The sequence below is a fragment of the Neophocaena asiaeorientalis genome, unplaced genomic scaffold (genome assembly GCF_003031525.2).
Source record: "Neophocaena asiaeorientalis asiaeorientalis breed wild unplaced genomic scaffold, Neophocaena_asiaeorientalis_V1.1 scaffold461, whole genome shotgun sequence".
Classification (NCBI taxonomy): domain Eukaryota; kingdom Metazoa; phylum Chordata; class Mammalia; order Artiodactyla; family Phocoenidae; genus Neophocaena; species Neophocaena asiaeorientalis.
The window spans coordinates 3862450-3878557 of record NW_020173230.1 but is presented as its reverse complement, the minus strand read 5'-3'; the positions used below and the strand labels follow the sequence as shown (position 1 = coordinate 3878557).

Genomic DNA, 16108 nt, shown 5'->3' with positions numbered 1-16108 from the left:
TTTTTTTTTTTTGTGCAGTACGTGGGCCTCTCACTGTTGTGGCCTCTCCCGTTGCATGCAGAGCGTAGGCTCAGCGGCCATGGCTCACAGGCCCAGCCGCTCTGCGGCATGTGGGATCCTCCCGGACCGGGGCACGAACCCGTGTCCCCTGCATCGGCAGGCGGACTCTCAACCACTGCGCCACCAGGGAAGCCCTGCTCTTTTTTGATGGGAAATTCAGGCAGCGCCAGTGGCTGCCACAGTGTAGGGCAGGCCCCAGAGACACCCACACCGTGGCCAGAAAGGGCTTCTCCCTCTGGCCTCCCAGCATGTGCTGCTCACCTCCTGGGCAGGCCCGTGGCCTCAGCTTTAGGGCAGCAGATTTCTCCAGCTCCTGGTCAGGGCTGGCTGCCTTCACACAGTCCTCCCCTTTAGCCCTCACCAGCCTGGGGAGGGCAGACAGTGCCCCACAGCGACACAGGAACAGTGTGGCCTTGGAGGCTGCGCCCCAGCTGTGCAGCCTCGGGCTAGTTCCTTAACTTTGCTGAGCCTCAGTCACCTCATCTGTAAAATGGAGGACGAAAGAATGGTTCTGCGTACTCTCTTTCCTTTTACAGACGGGAAAGTGAGAAAGGCAGGGGCTGAGGGCCTTTCCCAGGAGGTGGCCCTGGGCAGGGGTCCCGCCTCCCTCTAGATTCCAGCTGCCTCCCAAAGTGCTGCAGGGCATGGTGCAATGCTGGCTGGGGCTGCTTCTTGGGGCGTGTGTATGCAGTGTGCGGAAGGGCTCCAGTGGCTCCAGGACCTCTGTCCCCTGTCTTTTTTTTTTTTTTTTTTTGCCGCACCAAGTGGCATGCGGGATATTAGTTCCCTGACCAGGGATCGAACCTGGGTCCCTCGCAGTGAAAGCGCCGAATCCTAAGCACTGGACAGCCAGGGAATTCCCACCCCTGTCTTTCTTTTGCAGAAAACACACCGGTTCATTTACTACGCCGACACCGGCTGGGCTGTGGGGGCCGAGGAGTCCGACTTTGAAGGCTGGGCCTTCCCTTTCCCAGGCGTGACACTGATCGAGGATTTTGTGACCCCGGCGGAAGAAGCTGAGATGGTACGGCTGATGGACCGCGACCCCTGGAAGCTCTCACAGTCCGGGCGGAGGAAGCAGGTAGGCTGGGCCAGAGCTGGGCCAGAGAGGGCAGTCACACCACGGGGCCGTGCCAGGCTCCTGACCCCAGAGCCCCTTTGCTCACCTCCCTCTCAGGGCCTTCCTTTGCAGCTACCTTCCACCACTCCCCAGAGCCATTAGGCGACAAGCCTGCCGACTGGGGCGAGGGGGGGTGGGGGCAGGGCTGCTGAATGGGGTGTGTTGGGAAGGGGCAGGGCCAGGGGCCTGGGCATGGCCTGCTCACCTTCCCATGAGGCAGGGCTCAAAGGCAGACGGCCACTCAGCTGTCTCTGCCCTCTCCCCAGCTGGCCTACTGCTGGTGACCCTCATAGAGGGTTTCTCGAAGGCTGCCAGTTGCCCCCCTACATCTCCCTGTCAGTTTCTAGTCTCCCCAGCCCTCTTCCCACTGATACTTGGGCCTCCAGATCCTGAACCTTCCCTTGCCGGGCATCACAGTCCCCTCCCCCCTGGGTCTGCTCTTCTCCTTTTCCATTCCTCACCCCCAGCAATCCTCGCCCCCTCCAGGACTTGCGAACCAGCCATCGGCCACCTTTCCACATTCCCTCCCCTTCCTGTCATGTGTCCTCACCCATCTTCAGTCCTGTGACCAGTTAGTACAGGCACTTGCTCAGGTGCCCCTCACCCTTTCTCCTCTTACTTGTGCAGGCTCTTTCCGCTCACCCACAGCCCCGGTCGGGTCCAGCACCCGCGCCCCCTGCTGGCGGCCGCCCTGGCTCTGGCTCTCCATCCCGAGCCGGGCCCTTCCCACTCGGCCGGTCGTTCGCTTTGCTGCCCTCTTTCCAAATCTCTCCTTCCCCTCCTCACTCCCCGCTGACGACCGGGCCTCTCTGAGGGAACAGGTGCATCTACAGAGGTTCCCTTCTCGCCTGTGCCCGGCTTCTTCCCGAGCCCCACTCCAGCTGCACACCGGATGCTGCCCCTCTCCTCGGAACGCCCCCTTCTGTCCTCAAGGCTGGCTCTTTCCCACCGGCCTCCCAGTAAGCTCTGTCTCTCTGTCTCTGCAGCAGAGCTTCTCAGAAGAGCTCTCCGTTCTCTTCAGGTCCTCTCCTTGCTGCCGCTTAACCCACTCAAAAACTGCCTCCATCGCCCACCTCCTGCCTAAAGCCAGTGGCTGGTTCTCGGGCTCAGTCCTCAGGCCTCTCCTTTTCCTTCTCCAGACACTCCTTACTGATCTCAGTGAGGCCCAGCCCCGCACGTCGGTGAGTTTGGGGCTCCCGCACTCGTATCTCCAGCCCTGGCATCCCTGAGCTGAGCCGTGGCTCCACCTTGGCAAATTCCATCTTTCACCTGCTCAGGCCAGAAACCCTGGATCTTTCCATGTTCCTCTCTTTCATTGGTAATTCCTGTCAGCTCTGTATTCCTTCAAAACATATCCTGAATCTGAGAACACACACCCCTTGCTGCTGCCACCACCTGCCTCTAGCACTTCCTAGGCAGCCCTCGGTCCTTCTCAGTTGGTTTCAGTAGGGAGGAAGTGATCCCACCGACATCCGGTCAGATCGAGTCACTGCTCTGTTACAGGCCCTCCAGGCCTCCCATCTCAACGTAAACACAGAGGCCTTACCGTGCCCCAGGAGGCCCTGCACTGGCCGCCAGCCCGATCTTTGTCTTCTCTGCTGCTGTCTGCTGTCCCCACGGCAGTCACCCCCACCTCCTGGGTTCCTCGGAGTCTCCTGGCTGCAGCCCGCCTGTCCCAGCCTTTCTGCCTGCTGCTGCCAAGGAGTTGGGGTGGCCCGCAGGAGCCGGTGGGCCCCGGCACTGAGCCATGCGGAACAGGGAAGGAGAAAGACTCCAGCAGCAGATGGAGCCACCCTCCACGAGGCAGGGACCCGAGGGAGCAGGGGTGCAGCTAGATGCCCCCCATCCCTCAGGCCACAGACCTGAGGTGTATCTACAAGGCTCCTCCCTAGGGTGTCTTTGTTTTGTTTTTTAAATAGAAGCCACCCACCATAAAATCCACCCATTTCAAGTGTATAATTCACTGGTTTGGTTTTCAGTGTATCCACAGTGTTGTGCAACTATCGCCACTGTCTAGTTCTGGAACATTCTCATCACCCCAGAGGAAATGCGTACCCATTACCAGTCAGTGTGCATTCCCTCATTTCCCAGCAAGCACTAATCTACTTTCTGTCTCTGTGGATCTTCCTCTTCTGGACATTCGTATACCTAGGATTATGTAACGTGACCCTTTGTATCAGGCCTTTCACTGAGCATCATGTTCTCAGGGCTCATCCCTCTGCAGCCTGTATCAATGCTGCATTGCTTTTCGTGGCTGAATAGTATTCCATTGGATGGATGGACCACTCTTTGTTCATCATTCATCTGTTGGTGGACACTTGGGTTGTTTCTACTTTTTGGCTGTCATGAATAGTGCTTCTGTGACTAGTCTAGTACAGACTTCTGCACGGATGTGTGTTTTCAGTTCTCTTGGGTGTGAGGCTAGGGGTGGAACTGCTGCTGGGTCCTGTGGAGACTCTTGTCCCTTGTGGTCCTGAAGCCCAGTTGCACCCAGTGTTGACCAGATGGGTAACGCTGCCGTGGGCTGGCCTGCCCTGCCTCGTTCGGCTCCTTCCTGACTCCCCAGCACCACGTCCTGGGGACGCCACCCATGCATGGGCCTCTTGTCTCCAGCTCTGCTTCCTGGGGTACCTGGGCCGAGACGTTCCCCCGATGCTTCACATCCCCCTCCCCTGCTTTGTTTTCCTCCTGAGCATTTACCGCCATCTGATGTTTGCTGTTTATATTTATCTCCTTGGTGTCGGCCTCCTCCTGCCAGAGTGTCAGCTCCGTGAAGTCCGAAATCTTTGCTGGTCTTGGTCACTGTGATTGGATGCTTCAGCCCTGGCGTGTGATGCCATTTCTGTAAACTCAGACAATTTCTCACTTCCTTTTTGTCCTCATCCTTCAGGACTACGGCCCCAAAGTCAACTTTCGGAAACAGAAGCTGAAGACCGCCGGCTTCCGGGGCCTCCCCAGCTTCAGCCGGGAGGTGGTGCGGAGAATGGGCCTCTACCCCGTCCTGGAGGACTTCCGGCCCGTGGAGCAGTGTAACCTGGACTACTGCCCGGAGCGGGGCTCGGCCATCGACCCGCATCTGGACGACACCTGGCTGTGGGGGGAGCGGCTGGTGAGCCTCAACCTGCTGTCCCCCACTGTGCTGTCCATGTCCCGGGAGGCGCCCGGCAGCCTGCTGCTCTGCCTGGCCCCGTCCGGCTTCCCGCAGGCCCCGGTGGAAGGCGCGACGGCCCCCGGCAGGTCTGTCCCGTGCCGGGAGGTGGAGGTGGCTGTCCCCTTGCCCCGCCGCGCCCTGCTGGTGCTCACGCGTGCCGCGCGGCACCAGTGGAAGCATGCCATCCACCGCAGGCACATCGGGGCCCGCCGCGTGAGCGCCACCTTCAGGGAGCTGTCAGCCGAGTTTGGCCCCAGCGGGAGGCAGCGGGAACTGGGGCAGGAGCTCCTGCAAACCTCGCTTTCCTTTCAGGGGAGACCCACGTGAGCCGCCTCCCCGGGGACGGGAGCTGGCGCCAGAGTGGACCATTAGCCGGCATTGAAGGGGGCGCCCGGCCCGAGGGTCTTTCTCAGGTCTTAAGAGGAGACTGCTTGACACCCTGGTGCCCGGCAGCGCGAGCCCTGTCCGAGAGCTGGCTTGACGGGAACGGGCCTCAAGTCGGTCCCCTTTGACCTGCGCCGCGGCCACTTGCCTGGGTTGTTTAATTTGTCACAGCTTGAGGGCAGTGGCATACTTTGAGCTTAAAAATCGTTGGTACCACTTCAGGTCATTTTCTCCTTTATCTGTCTCTCTTAACAAGGTTGCCCGATGTCCCAGTCTGCAGGCCCTTCATTTATTTATTTATTATTTTTTATTTTATTTACTTTTGGCCATGCCACGCAGCTTGCAGGATCTTAGTTCCCTGACCAGGGACTGAACCCAGGCCCACGGCAGTGAAAGCGCAGAGTCCTAACCACTGGACTGCCAGGGAACTCCCAGACCCTTCATTTAGGGACCGTGTTGGATTGGAGAACAGGATGGGTAGAAGATGTGAGGTTATTACTGTTACTACTGACTTCAGAGCTGCTGACAGCTTCAGAGTTGCACTCTGCCCGGGTCATGCTTGACCCCATGGGGTGCAGGATACGGAACACTGGTGACCAGCGGTTGGCAGGGAGGGGCTTCCAAGCATCACCTCTCTCCACAGTGCTCCACCAGGAGCAGAGAGCAATTCATAACTTAAGTACTTATTTATTCAGTTCAGTCCAGGGCAACTGTTTTAAAAATCCATACACAGGACAGGGGGGTGTGCACACCGCATGTGGTCTCCACAGCGTCATGCATGATGAATTACTCGGCACAAGACAGGTGAGCAGTGCAGGTGAGCCTCGATCTGCTCAGGCTCAGGCAGTTTTATCCTCAACAGACCTTCCTAGAAGACACTGAAATACATTCTGCCCTGGCAGTCTGTCTAAAATAGAAACGCTGGAGTTTTGAAACTCCTGGTCAGGTACTAAACGGAGACCGTGTTCCACTTTGGAAGGGGCCTCAGCGTATCTGCGGGCACTTGTTTGTATGAGCACCAGGAAGGCTCTGCTCAGAGGAAAACAGGACGAGCCCACGCTGGCTCCGGGGCGGCCTGTGGCACCTCTCCCTCAACACAGAAAGGCCACTGCACTTGGAACCCCCTGCACAGTCAGGTTAAGCCTCCAGAAACCAAATTTCTAGCCTGCAATTTGTTTCCCTCCCCTCCGCAGACTGCCCTGCTGCAGCTCCAAATGGCAGCTTATCCTCCAGTCCTGAGGGCGCCCCCCTGATCATCAGTCCCCAGGCCCACAGTCATCTGTGTTCTCACAAATTCAGTTTGCCTCATGCCTCTGGGAACTAGAAAGGCTGGAGCTGGGAGAGCTCGCTGGAAGAAAGAACAAGAAATTACAAGAACATTATTCTCCTCAGTGTCGAAAATGTGATTATGTGGCATCTTTCCTACCCACGTGGCACTGTCACTGGGCACCTAGTGTCTGACCCTGATGTGGCCAGGCTAGAAAAACTCTGCCCATGGGCCAGGTGTAACAGCTGGCCCCTGGCTGACACCCAGAGTGTGCTCCCCGCAGTCTGGGGAGCTCGGCACTCCGTGGGTCTGGCACACGGGGCAGGGGCACCAGATGGCCCAGGAAGGTGGCCGAAGTGAGCCCAACAAGGCCCTCTCGAAAGCCTGAGGCCAGAGGAAGGGGCTGCCGTCCCCTCCCAGCAGTGGGGAGGAGCCAGCCTGTCTAGTCCCTGCCAGGACACAAAGTGGCCGTCTTGCAGTGCCGCTGACATTCTTTTGCAAAGCAAACACGTTACACCAGACGAGCCTTTTCAGCAAGGCTCTGGGAGAGGAGACATGCGCTAGGGAGCAAGCAAGTCACGACAGATGTCTGCAGAGGATGCGAGGGACACGCCCTTTGGAAGGCGCTAGGGCTCTCCTCCGGCCCAGCAAGACACGATGTCCAGGCTCCCCGTCAATGCCGTGCCTTGCACTGGTGGTTCTCAGTATTCAGTTACATGTTAAGGTTCAGCTTCTCAACAGGACGTCACAGTCCCAGAAACCTCAGCCAGGCCTGCCCGCACTGCTTGGTACAGGCAACCCAGACCCCACAGAGATATCAGGCTGTGGACAGAAATGCCGTCAGAGCATGAAGTCCAGTGACTGAGAAACAAAAGAAGAGGCACCACTCTCTGGTGGCTGCTGGCCAGTGTGGTAAATGTGGTTCTTAAAAGCGGCCCGGGGCGCAGCAGGCTCACACGTAAGCCGAGCTGTAGCACGTACGTGTTTGGTCCAAGAACATGGGCTCAGGTCTACCAGACGCCCTTCTGAAAAACACCGGAACCTGTGCTGTGCACGGCTGCATAGAAGTGTGAGCTGGGCCTGTGCTTGTGGCCAGGAGGCCCAGGAGGGGAGTGCTCCACAGGGTCTCACCTTCCCTGCCGTCATTATAAGCAGGACCCACGTTTGGCCAGGGCTGGCCGCTGATGCTACCACCCACAGACCAGGCCCGGCCACGGCCTTGTCTAGACAGGAAGTCCCCCGGCTGCCCCCTCCCGCTGCCGGGGACCGCAGGCAGCAGGGAGGTGGGCGGGCTCGGGTGCCTGGGGGAGAGTGCCCCTGCCTTCTGCAGCCACAGCCCGGAGGGTCAGCTGGCGGCTCAGGGGACAGTCTGTGGCTGAGAGACGGAGGCCTCTGGACTTTGGGCCCTTTCCCCAGCCTGGTGGCCTCGCTGGGTCAATGTGGCCAAGGATCCAACTGGCAGGGAAGAGAGAATCTGAGCCCAGTGTGCCTCAAAGCACCCCTCAGTTAACAGCCACCTCCAGTGGGCGCCCACAGACTGGCCTCCGCCCTCGGATGGCTCCCCCAGGGCCTGACAAGTCTGACGCCTGCTGGGCCACGTGCCCTGGGCTCCTGCCTTCCTTCCCCAGCCCCACGAGCCAGGCCGCCCAGCTCCCTCCAGGGCAGGGAGGGAAGCACCAGGCCAAGCTGTAAGCCTGTGCCCCGTCTAATCGTAGCAGGGTGGTACCATCAGACGTGCCACCTGGCTGCCACCAGCCCAGCTCAGGAGTCACGGGGCAATCCCTTCCCCGAACCCATGGTGCTACCCCGACTCTCCAGGTCCCTGCCAGGCTCCCGGCCCCCGCCGGCCGCTCGCTCCAGGTCTCCGAGGTGACCTGTGACCACCCGGTGCTACTTGGAGCCCAGCCTCCAGCCTCAGGAAGTGCCCAGGGCCAAGGACTCGTCCTTTCTTTCCCCTGAGCTCTTAGCATCAGTCTCCCGTTTAACTGAAGATTTCCATCTTCTGAAGGAAAACGATCCAGGTCTTACAGCATGAAGACAGGAGTAGAACTTTGGTCTTGAACCACCTGGCAGTGTCTCCGCAGCCCCGTCGGCAATTTGCATTTCTGAAATTCCCCATACCGCAAGCGAGTTCTGTTCCCTCCCAGCGAGGCGTGGACGCTGAGCTGACGCGGCTGCGGCCGCGGACACACGGCATCGGCCCCGCCCGCCCAGGAGCGCACACGCTCACACCACCTGCAGGCTGCGCTCGTGCCCATCCAGCTGCACTTTGAGCTTGTGCAGCTCCTCGATCTCGCGATTGTGCCGCTCGGTTTTGTGGCGCACCAGCGAGCGGTAGAAGTGGATGGTGAAGACCACGAAGATGAGGCCCACGGGCACCATGATGATGGTGGACACCAGGGCGGCCTGCCAGCCCGTGTGGCCCCCGGGGCCAGGTGGAGGGCCGGGCTGGTGGCGCGCGTCCACGGGCAGGAACTTGATCCAGCAGAGCAGTACCACTTCGGCCAGGAAGAGCAGGATGCCCAGCACGGTGGAGAAGCCCCAGGCCAGCTCGATGTAGGGGTGCATGCGCTCGTGCGGAGACTCGCTGATGGAGTTGAGGTTGTGGATGTTGCTCACGGCCTCCACGTTGGGCAGGATGCACGTGCTGACCAGCAGCGCGAACAGGTGCACGGCCACCAGCACCGTGGTGCACGCGCTGAAGGCGACGAGCAGCGGCCGCGGGTATTGGTACTGAGTCTCCAGCTGCACCTCCACCATGGCCACCTGCAAGGCAGAGGGGGCGCTGGGTCGGGGCGCCCACAAAGCAGAGGGCGCCCTCCTCGATGATCAAATATTTTGAACGTTACTTTTTTTTTTTTTTTTTTTTTTTTTTGCTGATTAGCTAAAGAAGATCTCATTCAGGGAAAAATCTAAAAAGTACAGAAGAGGCCAGAGAAGCACTGGGCAGGGCGGTGATCGCACCCTGGATGCCAAGAACGTAGGTATATTGGGGTACTGGGCTCTGGCCCAGGGCAGAGGCCACGCTTCCCTGGGAACATGCAACTTTGCTGTTGATATCAGAGCCGGGCTGCAGTGGAGCTTAGCTGCAAAACAACTGATGTCTCTCAAAAAAACAAACCTGACCTTTCAAGAGGTAAAAAGAAGTAATGATGGAGGCTCCTGATGGTCCCTAGGCTCAGAGCCGTACACTGGACGGCCTCACACAAGCCACAGGGTGCCTCTCAGCTGAGGCCAAAAGCAGGAGCGAGCAGCCACCTCTCCAAAGGCCAGGAATGGTCATATAAATGACAACAACGGTGAGGAGGGGAAGCTGGGAAGGGGCTGGGCTGGGACAACTGAGCTGAATCAGCGGGAGCAGGAGGCCAACAGGAAATATGTAAAAAGCGTAAGTCAAGAGACAGCAATTCCCAAACATCATTAGAGACGTGGAGGCGGAGGGGCTGCCAGGGTTTGTCACAAGCCCTTTGCAGTACTTAATTTTAAGCTGCGCATGTGCTAACTTTGAAAAAATAAAAACGACTTTTAAATGAAAGGGAATAAAAGGCTCACAGAAGGGCCAGAAGCCCCTGCTTATCTCTGTAGCAGTGAGTGTCTATTTAGGCTGGGATCTGCTCACCACGAGCCCTAAGGGGCTTTCGAAGTCCAGACTGGGCGCCAGGCTCCTGCCACGCTTCCCCAGGTCACACCCAGTCCACTCCCCTGCAGCCCACATCCCACCCCAGCTCTGTGGACCAACCCCAGTGGAGGGTTTAGTCCAGGCTCACCAAGGGCCTTCTTCCAGGCACCCAAAGGTAAGAAATCACACCTGTCAAGGAAGGGGGAACAGGGAGGCAGAGAGAAGCCAGAAGGCTTTTCCACTCACACTGTTTGTCTCCTAGAGGTGAGCCATCCCTTTTTTGTTGTTGTTGTTTTGTTTTGGGCCGTGCTGCACGTCTTGGGGATCTTAGTTCCCCAACCTGCCACCAGCCCAGCTCAGGAGTCACGGGGCAATCCCGTGGGAACCCTGGAGCCACAGCAGCGAAAGCACCAAGTCCCAACCACTGACCATTGGACCGCCAGGGAACTCCCAGAGCCATCCCTGTTTTAAAAAATTTACAAGAAAGATTTCATAACTTCTAGCAACTACTGCCTCTTCGAGTGAGGACCTCATCCTCTCACTCCGTCTTCAGTGAAGGTGGAACATTTGGTAGGTAAAAAGAAGATATGCCAGTCCTAGTGGACCACAGCTGAACAGAAACTCAGCAGTGATTATTGCTCCAGAGAGACAGCAGCCACACTTCTGAGAGGAGGGGTGGTCCTTTCTCAGTGCCCTTTTAGCCTGGGTAGGCTTTTGTGACCACAAAGGATATGGCCCAACAAAAAAGGATGTTGTAAACTTCAGAGGGTGCAGAGATGAGAAACAAAGACGATTGAAAGGCCTATGAGGAAAGCAGTTTTGTTCCACCGCAAGAGGAGAAAAGGCCAAAGGCCATTTTTCAGTGTATTTATGCAAAGATTTTTATGAAGGGGTCCTGGATCACTGGTTCTCTGTGTTAGGGGCAGGATAAACATGAAGAAATAAGCTTAAGGTCAGGCATAAGACTTGCTGGAAAAAGGAGCAGCTCTGCAATTCTAATTAGGGAATACATAATATGGAGAGGGAACTCTACCTACAGAACGGCCTGTGCATTTTTCCATGACCCTGCCCTCATTCCGCTATGGTCTCCACAGTGGCCGTGCTGATACTAGCTGATGATCTGTATTCATCACTTCTTTCTCCTGGACTGCTCTACGGTCTGAATAATCATCTGATTTACTGGGGTCTGTGGCTTCTGAAATGCATCCCCGACGGCTTAAGGAAGCACTTGCTACAGAGGAGATACTCCACAAATGCTGAAGAAGTGAATTATTATAATAATTCATTATTATTGAGGGAATAATAATGAATTATTATTATTATTCAACGGTTACTGTCCTCATTCTAGGGCCACTTCACAGCCCTGAAGCCTCAAACTACTCCTCCAGAATTCACTCTTTGCTTTACAGCTTCACTCACAGGGCTTGTTTGCAAATTTCAATGAGGGGTTTTGTAGCCTTCAAACTCCAGTGAGCAGACTCTTCCCTAAATTTGGAAGTCCAAATGTTTGGAAGACCGGGGTTCTCAAGGGACAGCTGCAGACGGGAAGTGATTTCCGAGACCCAGGCCCCGCACAGAAAGGAAACCATCCTACTTCATGACATCATGCAGTACTTCTCAGTTAGTTTTCCAAAGTTAAAAAATATATAATAATAAATATAGGCCAGAAACATTTAATGCAGTACACGCATAGTCCTGCTATTCATTATGCCCTACCAGGGGGGGCAGCGAACAAGATCTAACTTTAATGGTGACGTCCAAACTTCTGCTATTTCTTGGAGTTAAGCTTGAGAAAATGTTCCTCTTTTAATGTGATGGAAGGAAATCATTTTGAGCCAAAGTTATGTCCCATATGATTGTACACTTTTGTAATTACGTTTTAAGCAGTAAAATGCAGGACGTAAATAAGCCTTTGCTTTGAACTACAGACCTCAACCCAAACTGACTGCCCTCTAAGCATGGTGACCTCTGCCCTGCCCTGCCTGAAGTCACGCCCTGACTACACGAGGTCTCATTTTTCCACGGGTGACCAGTGCCGATGACGGGCAGGCCCTTGTCATGGGAGTGGCCGCACTGGCTCGCTCGGACAGCTTTTTTATTTTCTGCGTATCCATTTGACAGCTGAGGCTCTGGGATATGGAAAAACAATTGTTTTTACATTAAAAAAAAACGGCTTCCAGCCCAATAGGACCTCTGAGCAGACAACAGAGAAAGAAAAAGGAGGGGCAGCCGCAGTTCTCGCTGGGAATCCGGAATCCTGACATCCCCCCTCTCTGGGGCAATCCCCTGAAGGGATGAAGGTCTGCAGGCTTTGAAGTCAACAGGGGATGTGGCCCTTTTTCAGGGCCCACGGTTTTTCCCCAGACAGACTCTTGTCCTGGGGGATGACTCAGAAGGAAAGCACAGCCGGGCAGCCGGGTGTCAGGCCAGAGGCTCTGCTTTGTCACCCAGAGACCACGTTCGGGAGCATCTGCGTCCCCAGCTGGGCTAAACTGAGCAAACGCGACCCATGCCACAGTTTCTGCTCAAATTCCCAAACTCTTGGGTGGTGCCTGAGATGTGCAGATGTGGGGACTTTTCCCCGGGAAACCTTGTACCCTGAAGCTATCTTAATTACCCCCACTAACTTCCTTGCCAAGTAAATACTGTATGTGAACGTGAGAGTGGGCTTTCTGAGGGCTCTGGGGCTTGGGGACTCCCCTGGATGCCCCAGGCCACCCCTCCAGTTGCCAGAGCAGTCCCCTTGGAGGAGGTGGGACCTGGGCAGAGACTTACTAATGGTCCATCCTGGCCGGGCCCGGAGGGAGTGCTTTGCTCCCTGAAGCATCACAGGATTTCAATTAGCAAAAGCCCACTTCACAGGCTGTGTTTCCCACCATGTGTTTCCACTCACCATGGCAAAGCCCGAGAGGAGGGCGGACGTCCGGCTGGAGGCCTTCAGCTTGGCCCTGCTCAGGTAGAGCTTCCTCCAGGAGAGGGCCTGCACAGAGTGGTGGTTGGAGGTGACCAGTTCCAGGTAGCTGCGGCGGACCCAGTCCCGGTAATCCATGCCCTTGTGGCCGGGCTCCGAGCAGGCGGGAGTGGAGGGGTCCACAGGTACGTTGAGCTCGGCGCTCATGGTGGGAGCCAGCCTGTGGGCGGCAGAGACACACTCAGGCATCCCAGAGGGTTCCCGGGGCCTGGAAAAGCCAGAATCCAAGTCCCTTTAACTTTCCCTGGGGGCCCACAGTATACACCCTGTGCCAGGGCCATGAGATCCAGGGGTGCACGAGTATGGGGCCCTGGCCTCTGAGGCAGTCCTCACACAGGAACGTGGGGACCACCTGCAGGAAAGGAGGGGCAGGAGTGCATCTCCAGGAACCATCGCAGCATCCGGTGTTCCTCCACAAAGCAGGAATCTGGCCTCCCACCCCGAGCTCAGAAAGGCTCCCACTGAGTGTGGCTCTTGGGTGAATGGAATTCCAAGGTTGACCAAAAGCACCTAAAGACTCCTCAGAGGTGCACCTATCTTCAGGGAGTAGGGAGTGTAGTAGTTAGGAAGCTTTTAGGACCTAAACTTCTGGATTTGACCCTGCCATGTGAGCGTGACACCTGACCTTTCCAACCTGCTTATCTTCACCTAGGGACATCCCCACCCTACCGGGCTCTTAGACAAGAGAGTGGAACCAAAACTGCTTTCCAATGGCCAGGTGCCAACCATGAAATCAACATTTCCAAGCAGCCGCTAAGTTCTCAAATCCAACTTAGATTTTAATCAGCACGGTTCGCCCTGAAAATACCTGGTTTGTATAACTAAGGCCACATCCAGGCTGCAATGGAAACCTTCAGCAAAATGAAAAACTGAATTGGCCAATTGACGTGAGCATGGTTTTTTGTGGGGTTTTTTTGTTTTTGTTCCGAGAAATGGAGGCTGGAGACCCCTCGAGTATCCCAGTAGACATCCGGTTTGACAATAACACACGATGAAGATCAGAAGGGCTGATCTGTCAAGATTTGTGAATTTAAACCCAAATCTCCACTAATCCAAATAGGGGATTGGGTCTTGCGTGGCCCAAGGGGCCGGCCCATGCAGCAGCCCGCGGGATCAGCTCGAATTAATCTGCAGGGCAGGCTTCAAGGGCACAGGCACCTCACAGCTCACTTGGCATCAGATATTAACTTGTACCTTCAAGCCCGCATAGGCCCCGTAAAAAGCCTTCTTAAGGCTACCACAAAACAGAGCAGTGTTCCCAGGTTCCAGGGAGCCTGGCTGGGGGTGGGTGGGTGGAGTAGGGGGTGTTCACCAGGGTCAGCGGCTGAGGAAATGCCCCACACTTGATCTGTCCACGCCAATCCCTAAAAGGATTCTCTGGGAAGGTCCTGGGGCGGGGAAGGCCTCTCTCTTTTGGGGTGCCTTCCTCAAAAGGCTGCGGAGGCTCGGCTTTTACCAGCCAATAGGGCCCCGGGAAACAGTTCTGTGCTCTTCTATTTCTGCCTGGGATGCCAATTACTAGGTCATTTACAGGAGGGCCGACTTGGGAACCTTGGTCACCCCATCCACATCTGCAGCCAGCAGCACCGCTTGCAAGCACTTCAATCACAGGAATGTCCCTTCCCTTGGGGAGAATTCAGAGAAATGTTGTTCACTAACCAGTCCATTGGCTGGCTCCAAATAATTTAGAATGGCGTCATTTGGAAATACATTTTTTTCTCATTTTCTCCCCCTACGTATCAGAAGTGAGCCCACAGGTATGATGAAGACACTGTCCAGTGTGTGGTGGGGTGAAAGGCACAAGCTTTGCCCCCTCAGAGGATCCATCTCTCCATCCTGCATCCAATAAATGCTTCCTGAGCCCGAAGGTAAGACTGCATTTGGTACTTAAGGATCAAAGATGAAAGGTGAGGATGTCCCGTGGGGGAGTGAGATAAGGGCAGGGGGATTCTCATCCAGTGAGTTAAATGCTGCTTTAGTGGAGGGGGTGTGAGGGCTGAGGGAGTGCAAGAGGGGCTGGCTGCCTCTACTCTTAACCCGGGAGAGGGGCCCTGCTAGGGAGCCAGGACAGGGACAAGGACATAGGTAGTGAAGGTAGCATTGGCAAAGTGGGACCCTCCCTCAAAGACAAGACGCTGCCCACATGGGAGCTTCTGAGAGGCAGGGCAGAAAAGCTAGCTGCAGAGGGGGTCAGGGAAACGGGGGTGGAAGGCAGGATGCAGGGAGCACGAGGAGCCTGGAAAGCACGACTGTGCTGGACTTGCTCTGGAGCTGCCCGGATGCAGGGGCTTGGACGAAGCTGGTGAGGGAACAATGCAGGCTCAGTCTGGTCTGTGTGCTCAAACCTTGGCCGACTGGGAGGGGCAGGAGGGCCTGGTGGCCTCCAAAGGGATGTATGGGGTGAAGAAGAGGGAAGCACAGGGACCATCAATGAATGAGAGCTGAGCTCAAATTGGAAAGTGGAGAGCTTCATGGGCAGTGAGGTCTGACGGTGGCCTCTGGGCCCTGGTGGCCTCTGGGCAATAGGCAGGCCGGCCTCAGCCCTGCAGATGTCCTTCGAGTGGCAGGGTTTGGGAAGGAAAGGCTGTCTGTCTGCTTGGAGCCTGGGTCCTGAGGCAGGCCTGTGGGTCCTGAAGACAGAGAAGCCACTTCCTGCAGAGGGAGCAGCCCAGACTGGATTCAGATCCATCCGCACCCTTCAAGCCCCAGCGTCCTACCCTGGGCCAGGCCTCCTCCCCCTGCCTCCCCAACTCCAGGGGCAGAGTCTGGTCCTCACACTCCCGGGCTGGGCTCAGGCAGGGGGTGGGGTGGGTCAAGATGGAGCCCTGCGTTTCTGTCAGGTGGCAGAGGCTCCAAAGGATGCTCTCCTGGCTGAACCTTGTGGGATTTTAGTTTTGTTTTCATATAAGGGGCAGTCAGAGAAAAGAGGTCTTGTAGCATAACAGTGATGCTCTCTCTAAAGATTTGCTATTCTCCTTGGCAGGGCTGTTGGAAACATTTCCGGGCGGTAGGTTTTGGGGTTTGCCTGTCTTAACTTCCTTTAAACATCTGGGGCACGAGCAATGGCGAGTGCCACGCAGAAACGCCTGTTTCTGACTCTCTTTTTGTCACACCCGTGCAGGGCGGGGGCCCAGCCCCTCCTGCTCCCCTGGGTCTCCTAGAGGAGTCCGCCTGCATCCCTGTCCCTTCCCCTCAGGAAGCCCCAGCAGCCGCAGGACCCGCATTCTGCCCGCACCCGCGACCTGAGTCCTCTCGGCGCCGCACCCTGCCCGGGGAGCCCGCGGGGTTGAGGTCACCTGGCCGCCTCCCAACCCCGCAGACGTCGCGCGTCCCAGGCCTGCCCAGGAGGAAGCCGGTCCCCTCCCCCGTCGAGTCTCCTGGTGCAATTCCAGTCCCCCGCCAGACCCCCCGCGGCGAGCACTCACCGAGCTGCTCTGCCCGCCCGGCCCGGCTCCGGCTCGGGCTCGCGGCAGGCGGCGCTGGCGTGGCCGTGTGGCCGTGTGGCCCAGTGGCCCTGTGGCCCGGCCGGGGCGCCG

The 16108-nt window shown here is 56.8% G+C and overlaps 2 protein-coding genes across 4 annotated transcripts in view; one reads left to right on the top strand and one right to left on the bottom strand.

Moving 5' to 3' along the window:
- The window catches only part of ALKBH4 (alkB homolog 4, lysine demethylase), a 7430-nt gene extending 2477 nt beyond the window's left edge, over positions 1-4953 (top strand). Inside the window, exons 2-3 of one of the 2 annotated variants that reach the window (XM_024745256.1) lie at positions 944-1141; positions 4071-4953. In XM_024745256.1, the coding sequence (XP_024601024.1) occupies positions 944-1141; positions 4071-4658 (786 nt within the window). In that variant the 3' untranslated portion in view covers positions 4659-4953. The remainder of the gene's footprint in view (positions 1-943; positions 1142-4070) is intronic. The other variant, XM_024745258.1, reaches the window with a different exon arrangement.
- Positions 4954-5386: 433 nt separating this feature from the next.
- Positions 5387-16108, bottom strand: part of ORAI2 (ORAI calcium release-activated calcium modulator 2) — an 11457-nt gene continuing 735 nt past the window's right edge. Inside the window, exons 1-3 of one of the 2 annotated variants that reach the window (XM_024745259.1) lie at positions 15998-16102; positions 12495-12732; positions 5387-8748 (exon numbers count right to left, since the gene is read on the bottom strand). In XM_024745259.1, coding sequence (XP_024601027.1) covers positions 8209-8748; positions 12495-12719 — 765 coding nt within the window. In that variant the 5' untranslated portion in view covers positions 12720-12732; positions 15998-16102 and the 3' untranslated portion in view covers positions 5387-8208. Of the gene's footprint in view, positions 8749-12494; positions 12733-15997; positions 16103-16108 lie in introns of those variants that run through there. The other variant, XM_024745260.1, reaches the window with a different exon arrangement.